The sequence below is a fragment of the Eschrichtius robustus genome, chromosome 3 (genome assembly GCF_028021215.1).
Source record: "Eschrichtius robustus isolate mEscRob2 chromosome 3, mEscRob2.pri, whole genome shotgun sequence".
In the NCBI taxonomy this organism is placed as follows: Eukaryota; Metazoa; Chordata; class Mammalia; order Artiodactyla; family Eschrichtiidae; genus Eschrichtius; species Eschrichtius robustus.
Window position 1 is genome coordinate 29,957,681 of NC_090826.1, and position 14,289 is coordinate 29,971,969.

Below are 14,289 nucleotides of genomic sequence, written 5' to 3' on the forward strand. Positions count from 1 at the left end.
CCCTCCTATGCTGGGACAGAGTGGCTGGGGACGGTGTACTTGCCTCTCCATGGCTGCAGCCGTCAGGAGTAACATCTGGCCCCATCACAGACCCAGCTTCAGTTAAATCAATGATGGTTCATGGAAAGATAATGAGGGATAAAACCTGGACCCCACAGAGCAGCTCCTTCACACCGTGCTGGCTTCCTCTGGTCTCTGAGATGTTCCTAATTCATGCTGAAATCCTCCTGTTCCTCCTGTACCTCCAACTGGCCGCCGTCTGGAATACACTGTGTTGGTTTCCTCTTTAAGGGTTTAGGGATTAGGGGAGAGGCTGGGAGCAGATTTGAGCCCAAGCAAGAAAGTCTAGTCTCAGCTTTGCCCAAACAAATAGGGCCCTGATTCAAAGCCGGGATTTGGGATGGGGGAGGGGCTGGGCGGGAGTAGATGGAGGAGGTCTCCATGGAATTGACCAGAGGGTGTCTCTGTGGCCCCAGTCTCAGTGGGGAGTGGAGGGTGGGCTGCATGCTCAGCCCCACGCATGGAGTGTATCATCTGATCTTCACAATCCCCTATAAAGTAGGTATTTAATAGTATTCCCTTTTTAGAGAGGAGGAAACAGGGCCAGAGGGGTGAGGTGACTTGCCTAAGGTCATAGAGCTCATGAAGGCAGCGCAGAAACTGTACCCAGGTCCATCTCATTGGTGTGTTGGAGCTGGCTTGAAGTGGCTTGTAAGAGCTAAATGTCAGCACTTCTTCTTGACACTGCGCTCAGTGACGTTCATTGGTAGCTTGATATTGGCCATGGTGGGAGTATTTACACCATGAAAACTGGCAAGCACTACATATCTGGGTTTTCCCCCTTTTTGGACAGCTGGCTGTACACATTTACTAGTACACCGTGTCTGTCCTATTTAAAAATCCCCGTGCTTTATGTCCCCAGTGGTTGTCAAGCACAAGATATGCACCAGAATTGTTTTTGGAGCATTTTTTGGAAAGTATGGGCCATAGAGAATGTGGGGTGGGGCCTCAGTCTGTGTTTTGAGAAGCCGCTAATCTAAGCTATTATTCCTAACTGGGAAACGCACAGAGAGGGGTCTGGGCTTAGACGGGGAGACCTCTTGAATCAGAGGGAGAGGGGGGAAACACATTGGAAGGAGGCCTCTCTTCCCACAGCTCCTTCCTGAGAACAGCTCACTGGGCAGCCCCAGGTGATGGTTATGAGCACAGACCATGAGGCTAGGCCATTTACTCTCCTTTCCTCAGTTGCCTCATCTGAAAAACGGGCATGATAATAGTACCTGCCATATAGGGTGGTCATGAGGAAGAAACAGGTTAATAGACGTACTTAGAACGTGTCTGGTGCATGGTAGACACCACGGAACTGCTGACAAACATTCATATTCTGCCTTCTCTGGCAGCAGCTTGTGACAGCTATTGGACTCAGCCCCCAGGGACACGACTGGGTTATTGGAAGAGAGGAGCAGACCTGAGTTGCATCCTCCTGACTTACCTCTCTTGGCAATACAAAAACAATCGCAAGGAGCTAACATTTATTGAGTACCTATAAACCTCAGAACAGTTTCTGTATGCCTTAGGTGTATTAACTCGCTTAATTCACATTTTCACCTCACAAGAAGGGTGTTATTATCATCCATTTTAGAAGAAGGAACTGAGTCACAGAGAGGTTAGGTCTTTTGCTCAAGGTTACACAGTTGGGGAGCAATGGCATCAAACCCAGGCCACCAGCTCCCGAGCCCTCCCTCTGTCCTATGACCAGCCATTGGTTCCCACCCCTGGATATCTCAGTCACTGACCACACAGCATTCAGAGGGGTCTTTCTGAAGAATAAACCCAACCCTGTCACTCCCCTGCTTGGCATATTTCAATGGCTCCTTCTTGCCTCTTCAGAATAAAGCACAGATTCCTTAGTATAGTTTGCAAGGCTCTCCACCCCTCTGGCCTCACTTTTCTTCCCACCCCCCTCTCATTTTTTGCCCCAGGAACACCAAACTGCTTTTGTCCCCCTTCCCCATTCCTCGCTGGCCCCTGCCCCCATCATGCAGCTTCTCTAACCCAGTGTCTTTGTGTGTGCTCTATCCCTGGGCTGGAATGCCTGTCTTCTCAATCCTCCTTGGGTGGGCTCACTCTGAGATTCAGCTTGTCACCTCTTCTGGGAAGCCTCCCCTGACTACTACTCTACACCCACACACAATAGGGTGGGTCAAGGGTGCTTCTGCTCTTATCTTGGGACCTCTTTGCTTTCACCCCACTGATAACAACTGTCCATGTCTGCATCTGTCTCCCCTAGGAGGCCCTGGGCTCCCATCACCCAAAGTGGAAAGAAGGGTAGCTCTCTAGGGTACCTAAACAGCACTGGGATGAGCCTGGAATGGAGAGGCTAGTGTTTTACAACCTCCTCTCGGGGGGAGCTTTCTATGGGGCTACAAGTTAGGAGCGGTTTGGCAAATTGCCTGAGGTGGAAGATGAGCCCTTCAAGGGTACTGCTTTAGAGACAAGAGAGCGTCCTTAAACTGCCTTTGAAGGAGGTGGGTCTGGGGAGTTGGAGGGATTTTGCTTTGTAGGGCGGTGAATGCAAGTTTGGGGCCAGAGCTGAACTGCTGGGGCCACAGAAGAGAAGCTGAGCTCTGCCTCCAGGGGGCGCCCTCCTCCCTCTACCTCTGCACGGGGCTCAGCCTCTTCTCCAATTCAGTGTTGACCCGATACCTAAGGCCTGAAAGATGCCCAACATGAGCCTGCCTAGAGCCTCCGTGACTCAGCTCACTTCCCTGAGGACTAAAGACCAGCCGGACTCAGTGAGAAGGGCAGCATCTCTGGCTTTGGTGGGGGCTCGGGTGCTGGCGTCATCAGCCCTTCCGGTTTCCAGATGCAGCACTGAGTTGGCTGACACTCACACAGTGGCTGTGGCCAATCGCAGCCTGGGAGGGGGCACGATGGGGTGTCACTGCTGGAGTCACCTTCATCCCTGTCACCCTGAGCCTGCACTCAGCTGCAAAGTGTTGTAGGGCTTGTGGCACTGAGTACCACCATCCCTGTGACATGAGGGCAGTGATAATGCGGAGCTGGAAAAGAGGCCTCTTTGTCCGGCTCCAATTTTTTGTCCAAACTGCCCTGGGCTGAGACCCCATGTGCTGTACACAGTGAACTGTGCACAACCTTGCTGCTTGGCAAAAAGTTGCTGTTCTCCATGCCAAATGTTGACACATTGAATTCAGTATCAACGAGGGACCTTTTAGAAACATTCAGCATAACATAATAGACTAATTCATTAGCACCCCATGGGTCTGACTCGGTAGAAGCTGAAGCTCGGAAAACATCGCCTTAAGGAATGACAGATGAAAATATCTTTCCCATGATATAACTGTTATTGCCGGGAAGCGGCATTAATTGTGATTGCTTATCTATTAATTTATTATAATTCTTTTTTCACCTCCAGGCTTTTACCTACACATGACATGTACCAGGGGCTCAGCTGGGGCTGATTAACGCGGGGTTATCTGGGAATGGCTCAAAGCTGGCTGGAACAGATAATGGCAGCTGGGGTAATTAAAATGTCTTCTGCATGGGAGAAGCAAGTTTGGAGAATTTTTTAGACACGAAGAATTGGTGACGTGGGTTTCCTAAAGGGAAGGAGATAAATGCCAAATGCCACTGCCCTCCCACATACAGCCACGATTGACCAATGGGCACAAAGTGGCACAATCATGAGGTAGACCCCCAAGCCAACGGGGCTGGAAGGAGGAGCTCGGAGCTGGAGCTGGAAGCAGGACATGGGGACCCAGGCGACATAGCTGATGCCCTGGCATATGGGGAGCTGCTGGGAGATACCCTGGTACCCGCTGCAGCCCAACCCCCCAACACACACACGTATTCCACTGCAGAACTACTTGTATTGCAGGGACTGTGCCTCTCTGGAAGGATCAGCTCTTCCTGACCCTCAGAGAGGCATGGGGAGGAAGGGCAGTGGGCTGGAACAGAAGTCAGGAGCCAAGGCTTTTATCACTGATCTGCTGTGAGACTCTAGGCAGTTCACTCAACCTCTCTGGTCCCAGGTTTCCCCATCAATTAATGGGCAGCACAAACTGCCCTGTGAAGAGGAAAATCAGCGATGTGGAGAAAGGGCTTTGGAACCTGTGAAGTGTGGGTGCCGCTGAGATTTGTGGAGGCTTTGTTCCCCGCGTTAGTGTCAATCACGTGATGCCTGGACCATCACAGCCTGTGGAATCCGAGCCGGAGCCAGTCAGAGGAAGCCAGGCGACACTGCATGCGGCTCTCGGCATAAGCTTCAGCAGAGGGCTTTGGAGCTGGATAGGTCCCGGCTGGACAAAATCCTTGTTCTTCTCCTTTTTTACTGAGTGACCTCTTTGAGCCTCAGTTTCTACTTTTCTGTAAAACTGGGAAAGTCATACCTCCCTTGGAGAGTTGTTCAGAATTTTGGATGCGATGGGGTATACTGAGCACATAAAATATATAAGCAGGAATTATTTAATTAATCAATTTAACTCTTACATAGTACTAAGTAACACTTTCCTTAGTGCTTTACTGATGTCAACATACTCGCTTAATGCTCAGCATAACAGTCCTATGAGATGGTACTGTTCTTGTGGCCATTTTACAGATGGGGAATGAGGCACAGGGACGCGAAGTAACTTGCCCAAGGAAGTGGAAGAATCTCGATTCTAACTCAGGTGGATTGGCACCAGATTCGGTGGACGTCACTGTTGCCATGATGAGGATGTTAATTTCACTGATTACTTTCTACTTTGTATTATATTCATTCATTCATTCAGGCATTAATGAGCACCTACTGTATTCCAGGTGCTATTTGGGCACTGGAGATATAGAGGTAAACTGGGCACCATCCTTGATCCTTATGTGCACAAAGGAAGCCTACCAGCTGGTGAGCTTTGTGTTGGATCCATCTCTAGACACCCCCTCTCACCCAAGTGCCTAGCTTGGTACCTGGGACCTTGAGAGCATATGTATATGCCTGCTGGATAAGTGAGTATATGAATGACTGAATTAAGGAAATGTAAAAGTAAGGAAAACAAGGACTTCCCTGGTGGTTCAGTGGTTGAGACTCTGTGCTTCCACTGCAAGGGGTACAGGTTCGATCCCTTGTTGGCAACTGAGATCCCGCATGCTGCGCGGTGTGGCAAAAAAAAAAAAAAAAAAACCCATAAAAAAGTAGGGAAAACAGATACTCTCTTGGGCTAGGATACTGCCCTGCCCCTCCTTCCAAGAAGTCCAACCCTGACCCCATGCTGGCACTGGCATTAATGTGGAGAGCCACTGGCGTCACTGGGGTGGTGCCTTCTCCAGAGTCTTGTCTCGAAGGTCAGGTCGGGCCTCAGGGCTGAGGGTCCAAACCCTCAGCTCCCTGAGGGGACACCCCCTCTGGCCTTGGAATGAGGGCATGAGCCAGGCAGAGATGCTTTTAATTGACTGTCTGGAGCTAGGACTGGAAGCAAAGCACAAAGAGGCCTTAACCACAGGCCCCGTGTGGACACAGTGGAGGAGGGGTCCGTACTCAGGGTGGGTGAATGAGATCTGTGGATTTTGTTCCTGCCGCTTCTGAAGGGATCTCCCAGTGCCCCAGCCCTTCTGCTTGGTGGCCATGACTTAGATTCTGTGAGCCCATTGTACTCTGCCCCCCACTGCCAGACCTCGGCTGACCAGCCAAGGAGTGGTCACCTCCCAAGGGGGGTTGCTACAATCTGGCTGATGACTCAGCCCCTATCCTGGGGACATTTGAAAATGTGTGGATGGCATTTATTTATTTGTCACCAAGCCTGGAAATCAGTGAGCAGGGACAGGGATTCTAGACATTCTAGAGTGGGCAGGACGTTCCGGAAGGATTAAATGTCCAGCCTCAAATGCCTATATGGTGCCCTGTTGCGAAGCACTGGCTCGTGCTTGGTCAGTCCGAAATTTGACCCTGGGCAGGTGGTAACACTCAGAGAAAGAGGTGGTGAGAAGTAGCAGAGGCAGAATGGATGGTCGGTTGGGGTGTGATGATCCCAGGGCAGCTGTGATGAGCTGAAGTTTCCAGGGAACAGAGACGGCGAGGAAGGAGCTGAGGCCGAGAGCAGGGGGAGGGAGCAATGGGCAGAGAGAGGGAAACGGAAGAGCCAGACTGAGTCTCAGGGCAGAGGGTTGGAACCATAATCCTCCAGATGTCCAGGGCTGCTCTGGATCCAGAACCACTCTCCACATCTGCTCTTGTGGCCTGGTGGTTCATTCTTGAGTCTCTAGTGACTTGAGGTTACCTGAGTGAGCTCTGCTCCTTGAAACCAAAAGAGGCCAAATGAAGGATCTGAAGCCCAGAGGCATCACAAATTATTCCCATTTTAGAGGCAAGGAAACTGAGGCCCAGGGAAGCTAAGCAATCTACCCATGTGCACAGTCCCTGGTGCTAAAGGGACTCTCATCCTTATCTATGCCTCCGAGGCCTGCTCTCCTGTCACTGCGCTGGAAAGTAATGTGGAGGGGGGATGGGCACAGGGGGACCACAGCCGTCCCGGGAGGTCTGCCTGCTCCTCGCTTGTATATTCCTACATGGACTCCAGGGCTTTGTTACAGCAGCTCAAAGCGGTGAGGACTCAGGGAGGTGAGCCAGCAGGACGGAAGTGTGGGAAGAATGTGCTGAGCTGGCACAGGGCTGGTGGGGACCTCTAAGGGCCCAGAGGTTGGACTCAGCACCCTAGGAGCCCAGGACTGCCATGCCTGGAGACAGAGCCTCGGGCGCCTGGAATGTGCCCCACTCCACCTTCCCAGCCTTGCTCCTCTGCCCTGCTCCTAGCTCCATATGCAGGTGGAATATTGGGGATCTGATGACCTCATCCTCCAGCCTCCAATGACTTTCCCAGGGGAGAAGCTAGCTTGGGTGGATAGAAATCCAGAAGGGACCAGGGCAGAAGGTACCTGATCTCAGTCACCAGCTTCCAGCATCCCTTTCTCCCACCAAGGCCCCTGGCAGGTCCCCAGGTCTGGGCTCTGGATCAGAAGAGTGGGCAGGGTGGCCCCTGAGCTCTGCCATGGGCACAGGGTGGGGGGTGGAGAGAGGGTAACAAGCAGTTGTATGCTGGGAAATGCTTAATAACCAGCTCTCAGGGGATGGCGAGGAGGAGCCTCTTATTTGTAGCATTTGCCAACTTCTGTGATGTGAATACTCCCACCTTGGCCAATCTCAAGCTACCTGCATGATGTCACTGACTGAACGTGGAGCCAGGAAGAGATGAACACAGCTGGCTCTGGCAATCAACCAGAGTGAGCCTTGATGAGCTAACCTGCCTCCTGGCCTTTGCTTATGCTGTTCCTTCTATGCGGAATGCCCTTCCTCTCTCTCCTTGGTGAACTCCTACTGATCCTTCAAGGTCCAGTTCAAACATCTTCTTTCCTGTAAAGACTGCCTGAAATTCCCCACCTTCCACCAGCTCTGTGGCACCCGGCGTCTCCTTCTGCTGTGCCCCGTGGCCATCTGATGCGATGGCTTGTGATGGCACAAGCCGGCCGAATGAGTTACACATAGAGATGCAGACTGGGCAGGATGGGAGCTCCTTGAGGGCAGGCCTCAGTGTCAGTCGTCTTGAGATACTCAGTTGAATACAGGTGCTGGGTAAGGAATGTTAGCTGGGTGCTGGATGAACGAAGGAACACAGCTAGAGGCTTGCAAGACTGCAGTGGCAAGTCTGACGCAGATTTTGGGAGCTTGTTTCAGCCACAGGATGTTTAGTGATGCTGTCACTTGCCCCAGATCTGGGCTGGGTAGAAGAGTCTACCCGGGGCCCCAGTGACATCCAGGGCATCTGGCTCCAAAGCAGGGTGGCTGGGGGTTGGTGCCCCTTTGGCACAGGGATCTCTTTATTATGCTGATCTCAGACCACAACTAATTATCCTAATGGGTTTAAATGGCCCTAAATGTTCTCAAGGTTTGGACAGGACCCATCTGGAGCCCGCAGGTGGGCTGGCCCCGGCTGATAGTGAGTGGGCAGACCTGAGCGTGGATGCCACAGGAATCCAAAGCGGCAACTCCCGTAGCTGCGTGAGGCCTGAGGCCTGGGACCTGTGTGAGGGCGTTTGGGCTGGGGCCAAGGGTCATCGTCATAACAACAGCCTTTCACACGAGCAGGCACTGCTCTCAGCGCTTTAGTTCATGAACTCATTCAGTTCTCACAGCAATCCTAGGAGGTAGGAGCCATGATCATGCCCATTTTGCAGAGGGAGAAACTGAGGGAGGTTAAATGATTTCTGCGAGGTCTCACAGCCGGCAAGCAGAGGGGCTTGTGTTCACACTGGCAGGTTCTAGAGTCCCTGTCTTTAGTCACAACAAGATGTCACTTCTCAAAGTGGGCAGGCCACAAAGACAAGTTTGTGCCCTTGCCTGGGGCCACACCTACAGCCTTAGGAAGCAAGTCCAGCCTGAATCTCCTCTAGCTGCAGCAACTGTCTCCCCCCGGCTGACCTTGTTCTGAGGGAGCTCCACCCCGACCCGTGCCAGGACTCGGAGGTACGTTACCAGGGTGGTGAAGATGAAGTGGTAGTACTCGGTCATCATGCCCATGGCCATGGCCTGTGGGAGAGCAAAGTGTCAGCACCCTGCAGGGAACACTCGAGAAGCGCCTCCCCCTCTCCACCCTGGCAGGGGGGGATGGGGGGTGGGGAGGGATGGGGGAGAGAGCGGAGAGGACCCGGGGCAGCACAGGCTGGCGGTGGGTTGGCAGAGGCTGGCCGCTTGGAGTGGGACATCCTCTGAGACCACCTCCCGACGGAAAAACACTGGCTGGCAGACAGCAGTGGATTTCACACTGGAGCGTGCAGCAAAATCACGGGTGACACATTAAAATGCAGAATCTTAGGCCATACTCTCCAAAGGTTCCAAATTCTGCAGGGCCAGGTTTGCCTTTTTAGTAAGCATCTCTGGGCCTGCCACACTTGGAGAAATGCTGATGGAATCCGCCCAACATCGCCTCCTCAAGTGCCCTGACTCTCCTCAGCTGAACTCACTGTCATGGCTCCAGAAAGACGTCTGTGGGAGCCCGGCCCCCACCAGCCCAGCCAGGCCCGACGAGGAGGGTCTGTCCTCAGTCTGAGCCTCCCCTGGAAGGGCTGACACATCCCTGCTTCTTGGGTCCTGGCTGGCCACACAGCGGGCCACATGGCTGCTGTGAATTATTATTCTATACCATCATGAAATCTATTGTATTTTATTAGAAGCCTATAATCTATAATACTAATGACCATAATGCATTTTCTACAGAGTTCTTCAGAATGCGGGCCCACAAAGTGCTCCAGGAGGAAATGTCACTGGGTCAAGTACACTTGGAAAATGCCTCACGTTCCCTCCCGGTCTTGGAGGTTCACAACCCGCATTCGCAGGTGAAAGGCTCAAGAAGTCCTCAGTACGCAGACGTGCTCACCTTGGTTTAGTTCAGTGTCAGGCTGAGCACAGAATCTTCATTTTCAATTCTAGAAGTTTTCATGTCAGCAAACTGGGGAGTGAATTCGGACTTTCGGGCTGGATGACCTCAGGCCCATTACTTTCCCCCGGAGCCTCAGTCTCCCCATCTGAAACCGAGCACGATAATCGCCCCCACTTCCCAGGGTGGCGGTAAATGAGGGGCAGTGTGTGTACCCGGCACCGAGTAACTGCTCAGCGAACCCAGGCTGGGACTGTCTTTATTACTCAGTTGCACATGCCTGGAAGAGGAGGGAGGCACTGGGCGCCGCTGGCCGGGACACTGAGGGTTAAGGGATTTCTGGGGAGCATGTACTTCCTCCACGCTGAGTGTAAAGCTGTGCCGCATCCATGCTGACGGTGCCCTGGGCACTGGGATAAACTCTTTCCTCGCCTCATCTCACTGAATCCTCCAGAACCAGGGGAGGGAGGGATCATTCACTCCATCTACAGAGCAGGGGATGACTCCGGGGCCACTTGCTGTGGGGTATATAGCACCCATGGGCAGAAGCAGGATTCAAGCTCTCAGATGAGTTTTTAGCCCCCGTGTGAAGGGTCCTGGGGTGGGACTTCCTCTGGGGGAAGACAGAGGCTGCCGTTCAGCTGGGGCACCCCTTGCAGGGTGTGCGGGGCAGGCCTTGGACACATTCATGGCCAGCTCAGCGCCTCTCCCCCTGCATCCCTGTGACCCTTCCCTGCCACCAGCATCTCCCAGGGTCATGTGTCAAGGCTCCGCAGAATGCCTCCTCCAATCACCAGGTTCGCTTTCTGGGACCACATAACTGCCTTTTACACAAAGCACTGGTTCGAATCAGAGTGGTTTTGTTTTCAGCCGCAGCACCCTTGGAGGGGGCTGTGAGCGATTTCGCTGTTTGTTTCTTAGGGGGCTGGCAGAGCTCGCCCTGGTTCCCAGCACGCCACCCTGGGCTGTGTCGGGAACGGAGGCGCGGCCAAGGACCGAGAGCCATTCTCCTCCCCCTCCGTTGCTGCAGAGCTGAGCAGACGTTGCACAGAGCCTCGATAAACCTCCCAGTGGTAGGAGAGTGACACCGAGTGCCACGGGCTGCAGGGAATCAGTGGCTGGAAGAGGAACTCTGGGGGCTGTTCCAGAGACCCCCAGGCCTCTCCGTGCTTCCCGCAGTGTTCTATTCCCTCTCCGCAGCCCGCGCCTCCAGCCTGCCCCGAGGTGGCGTGGAAACTAGCATTTACTCAGCACCCTCCGAGCGCCAGGCCTGGCTGGGGCAGCTCATCCATCGTCTCATCCCATCCTCACACCAACTCAGCGTGTCGAGACCACTGTGTCCAATTTGCTGCTGGTGAAACTGAGGCTCACAGAGGCAAAGTGACCACCCAAGGTCATACAGCCGGAAAGAGGCAGACTAGAGGTCGAACCTGTATCTGGCTGACATCATGCCTGTGTCTGGGAAATGGCGGGGAGAGTGGGAGAAGTGGCAGGCAGATCCCAACCATCCCTCCCGCTGGCCAGGGCTCACGCACCTGCTTGAGGATCTGGGCGGCCATGGTGTGGCTGCAGTCGAAGATAATGCGAAATTCCCGGCCTCGCTTCATCTCCTTGAGCAGCGGGCGCGAGTCATCAGAGTCGAGGGGGAGCTGGCGGATCTTCAGGCGGATGTTATACCTTGATGGGGCCATGATGAGCTCCTGCAGTCGGATGAGCCCTGAGACGTCCCGGGGCACAAGAGACACATGTGAGCCCACGTATACCTAGCTGCAGGTATCCACAGACTCGTGTGGCCACAGGTCTACAGACACACATGGACACTGACATGCAGCCCACGGAGATAAGTTCATGGACTCAGCCACGCATGTGCAGACACAGGCACTAGCACACTGGGGCACAGACACGTGCACCCAGCTGTGCACGCTGGCACATGCCCACAGGCATGTGTGCACATACAAACACATGCTTATCGTGCACAGACAGGACATACACTTGGGTTGATAAACACATGTGTACACAGGTAGGTAAAGGTGTGTACACACCTGTACGTTCAAAAGCAGGCACGGACAGGTAGCGAATTCCCACTGAGTCCACCCACCTGCCCCTCTCTAACTCAGTCGGTGTAGAGACTTATGGAGCCTGAACCAGAGGCCCCCCGCTCTTCCTCCCCCTGCCCTCTGCCCCCTGCAACACTGGGAAGCATGGGACATAATCTTCCTAAACAGTCCCAGCAGCCTGCTTCCAGGATGCGGCCCAAGTGGCGGCTCCAGGCTCAGCTGTACCAACGGTTGGAACAGGTAAGTCTGGGTGGTATTTGTGCCCGGCCTCCACCCCCAAGGGCAGGCTGCCCCCGTACACCTTAACCATTCTTCCGGGCTCAGTGCAACCACCTCCTCCATGACGACTACCTCTACTGCTCTGCCCAGACACGGTCTCCCCACCCCACTCCCATCCTGCCCCTCTCCCCCGAAACTCAGTGGCCTCGTCCTTCAGCACCAGCCTCCTCTGGCCTCATCTCACTCTCCTGGTCCTGTCACAGACCCTCAACATCAGGGACTGGGTCTCCACATGCCCTAGCACGGGGCCTGGCACTTTGGTTGTGCTCAACACAAATTTCCAGAACTGGATTGACTACTGTCTTTTTTTCTCCCCACGCTGAAATATCCTCCACCTTGGCATTTTGCAAAACCACTTAATCTGGGGACTTCCAGGGAAAACTGAATGTCACTTCTTGGAGACAAATGGCTCGCTTAGGTCTAATTAAGTCCATTTCCATCCTTAGTACAAGGTCCATTCTTGCTGACTCCTCTCTGCTTAGCCTGGAAGCAAGTTTGCTTGCCGTTCTCTCTCGCCCTACCCACTGCAGGAAGAGCGGAGGAAGCACAGGCCCAGGGTCCCAAGCAGGCCGTCCCCTCCCACCTGCTGGGTTCCCCGCCCATACTCAGGGCTCGGTGTCTGCATCCTGGCTGCGTCGTCCACTCAGCCATGCTCCATTTCCCCTCTAACAGCACTCTGGTTTTCCTTTAGGGAACAACTCCTACCCCATGCTCAGTCCATGTGACTCAAGAGTCCCCACTCCAGGGACACAGAATCTGTCCCCACTCCAGGGACACAGAATCTGGCCCCAGCCTGGTCAATCAGCACACACATTGCTCTAGGCAAAGGTATGGGCTTAGAGACGGATGTGTGACACCAGCTGGTCCTATCAGATGACTCCCAGGAATTGTGCCAGAGCAAATGGTAAGAGACAACCCTCTTTCCATTTAACTCCAAATGGGGAGGAAGCGAGTCTGGGGTCACCACTTAGAACCTGAAAAGGATTCCCACAGGGCAGAAGTCAGGAAACACAGAAAGAAAATAAGCCCTAAAGATACTCATTTGCACCTCTAAAGCTAAAATTACTCCTGAACTTTCCAGTAAATGAAACCAACAAAATCCTCCCCCTATCCTCGCCTTTTTTTTTTTTTTTTTTTTTTTTTTTGTGCTTAAGCTAGTTTGCGATGGACTAAAGTTCGCAATCAGCTGTCGCAGTGCCCCCTATCTGGACAGAGTCCCCACACACAGACAACCCACTTCCTGAGCCTTCCAACAAAAAGTCTGGATTTCCAAAGCCATTTCTGGTACATACACCTGGGTCTGTCCAGCCTCTCATTCCCACTCCTGAGGGCTGGACGTCCGGAAAGCAATCCGACTGGTATCCATCACTCCACTCTCCTGGGGAGGACAGAGATATTTCTCTGGGACCTAAGCCTCCCAAAGAGCTCCCAAACAAGCTTCGCCATGGCTGTGGGCATCAGGAACCCCCAGCCCCCTGGGAGGTCTCAGATCCAGGTGTGTGGGCTGGGAGAGGGCTCTGGAGCCCTAGAGTGGTCTGGACCAAACAGGGGTCCCAGTGCTTTCTAATACCAGACTTGATGGGGGCAGGAAGAGGATATCAGGTGACCTTACAGAGGAAGGAGGGGTCACAAGCTCCCCCCAAACACACACACACACCCATCCTTACCCTCCCTCCTCAACTAATCCCAGAAGTTCTTACTTTGGCTGAATGATGCTGCCCGCTCACACCTGTTACCTTGCGTGGCCCTGAGCGCACGCTTTGCTCCCACTTGCTCAGTTTTCAGACCCAGGCACAGCATCGGTAGGCACATGGGCTTTGGGGACCCAGGACATGAGGACAGGGACAGTCTGGATGCTAGAGCAGAGGCCACCAGAGCTTTCTTGTCAGCCAAGTTCACTGCCCTGTGTAATACACAGTGACCCACATTCTCCAGCAGCAAATGTCAGACCTCCTTCCCATCGGTGTATTCCCAAAGGAGACCAGAGGCTCGTCTTGGCCCACCGCAGCAGAGGACTAGGCTCTTTGTTCACCTGAGATGAGTTCTCCTTCCTGGCTGCTTCCCTAATCAATCTCTCTCAAAATATCTGCAGTGAATCATGGTTGTGGAAGTCATGCTTTTCACTTACAAAGCACTTCTGCATTCATTACCCTATTTAAACATCTCCCTGTCCTAGAAGGCATACAGAGTAGGGGCTTTTGTTCCAATGTTACAGATAAAGAAACTGAGGCCCAAAGAGGTTAAGTGAGCCTCCCAAGATTTTGCAGCATGCCAGCAATGGGATCAAAATTCAAGACCAATTCTTTTTGGCTCTTAGGCTGGGCCCTTTTTCGTTACCTCAGCATTTTCTGAGCCCCTCCCTTTCACTCTTGATATAAATCTGTCTTTGTGCATGGGTTAGGTTAGGAAGGAGGCTATGTGGCAAAGCTCATAGGGCAAACACTGCTGGTCCCTGAAATAATCACTCTTGGTATTCTATAACTGATGAATTGGCATCCTGAAATCATGGGCCAAACTGATGACCAAAGTTGTTT

The 14,289-nt window shown here is 53.1% G+C and overlaps 1 protein-coding gene across 1 annotated transcript in view; it reads right to left on the reverse strand.

The window, feature by feature from the left end:
* Positions 1-14,289, reverse strand: part of GRIK3 (glutamate ionotropic receptor kainate type subunit 3) — a 228,234-nt gene that overhangs the window by 58,447 nt on the left and 155,498 nt on the right. The window contains exons 4-5 of the mRNA XM_068537876.1: positions 10,955-11,136; positions 8,519-8,572 (exon numbers count right to left, since the gene is read on the reverse strand). Of these exons, the coding sequence (XP_068393977.1) occupies positions 8,519-8,572; positions 10,955-11,136 (236 nt within the window). The remainder of the gene's footprint in view (positions 1-8,518; positions 8,573-10,954; positions 11,137-14,289) is intronic.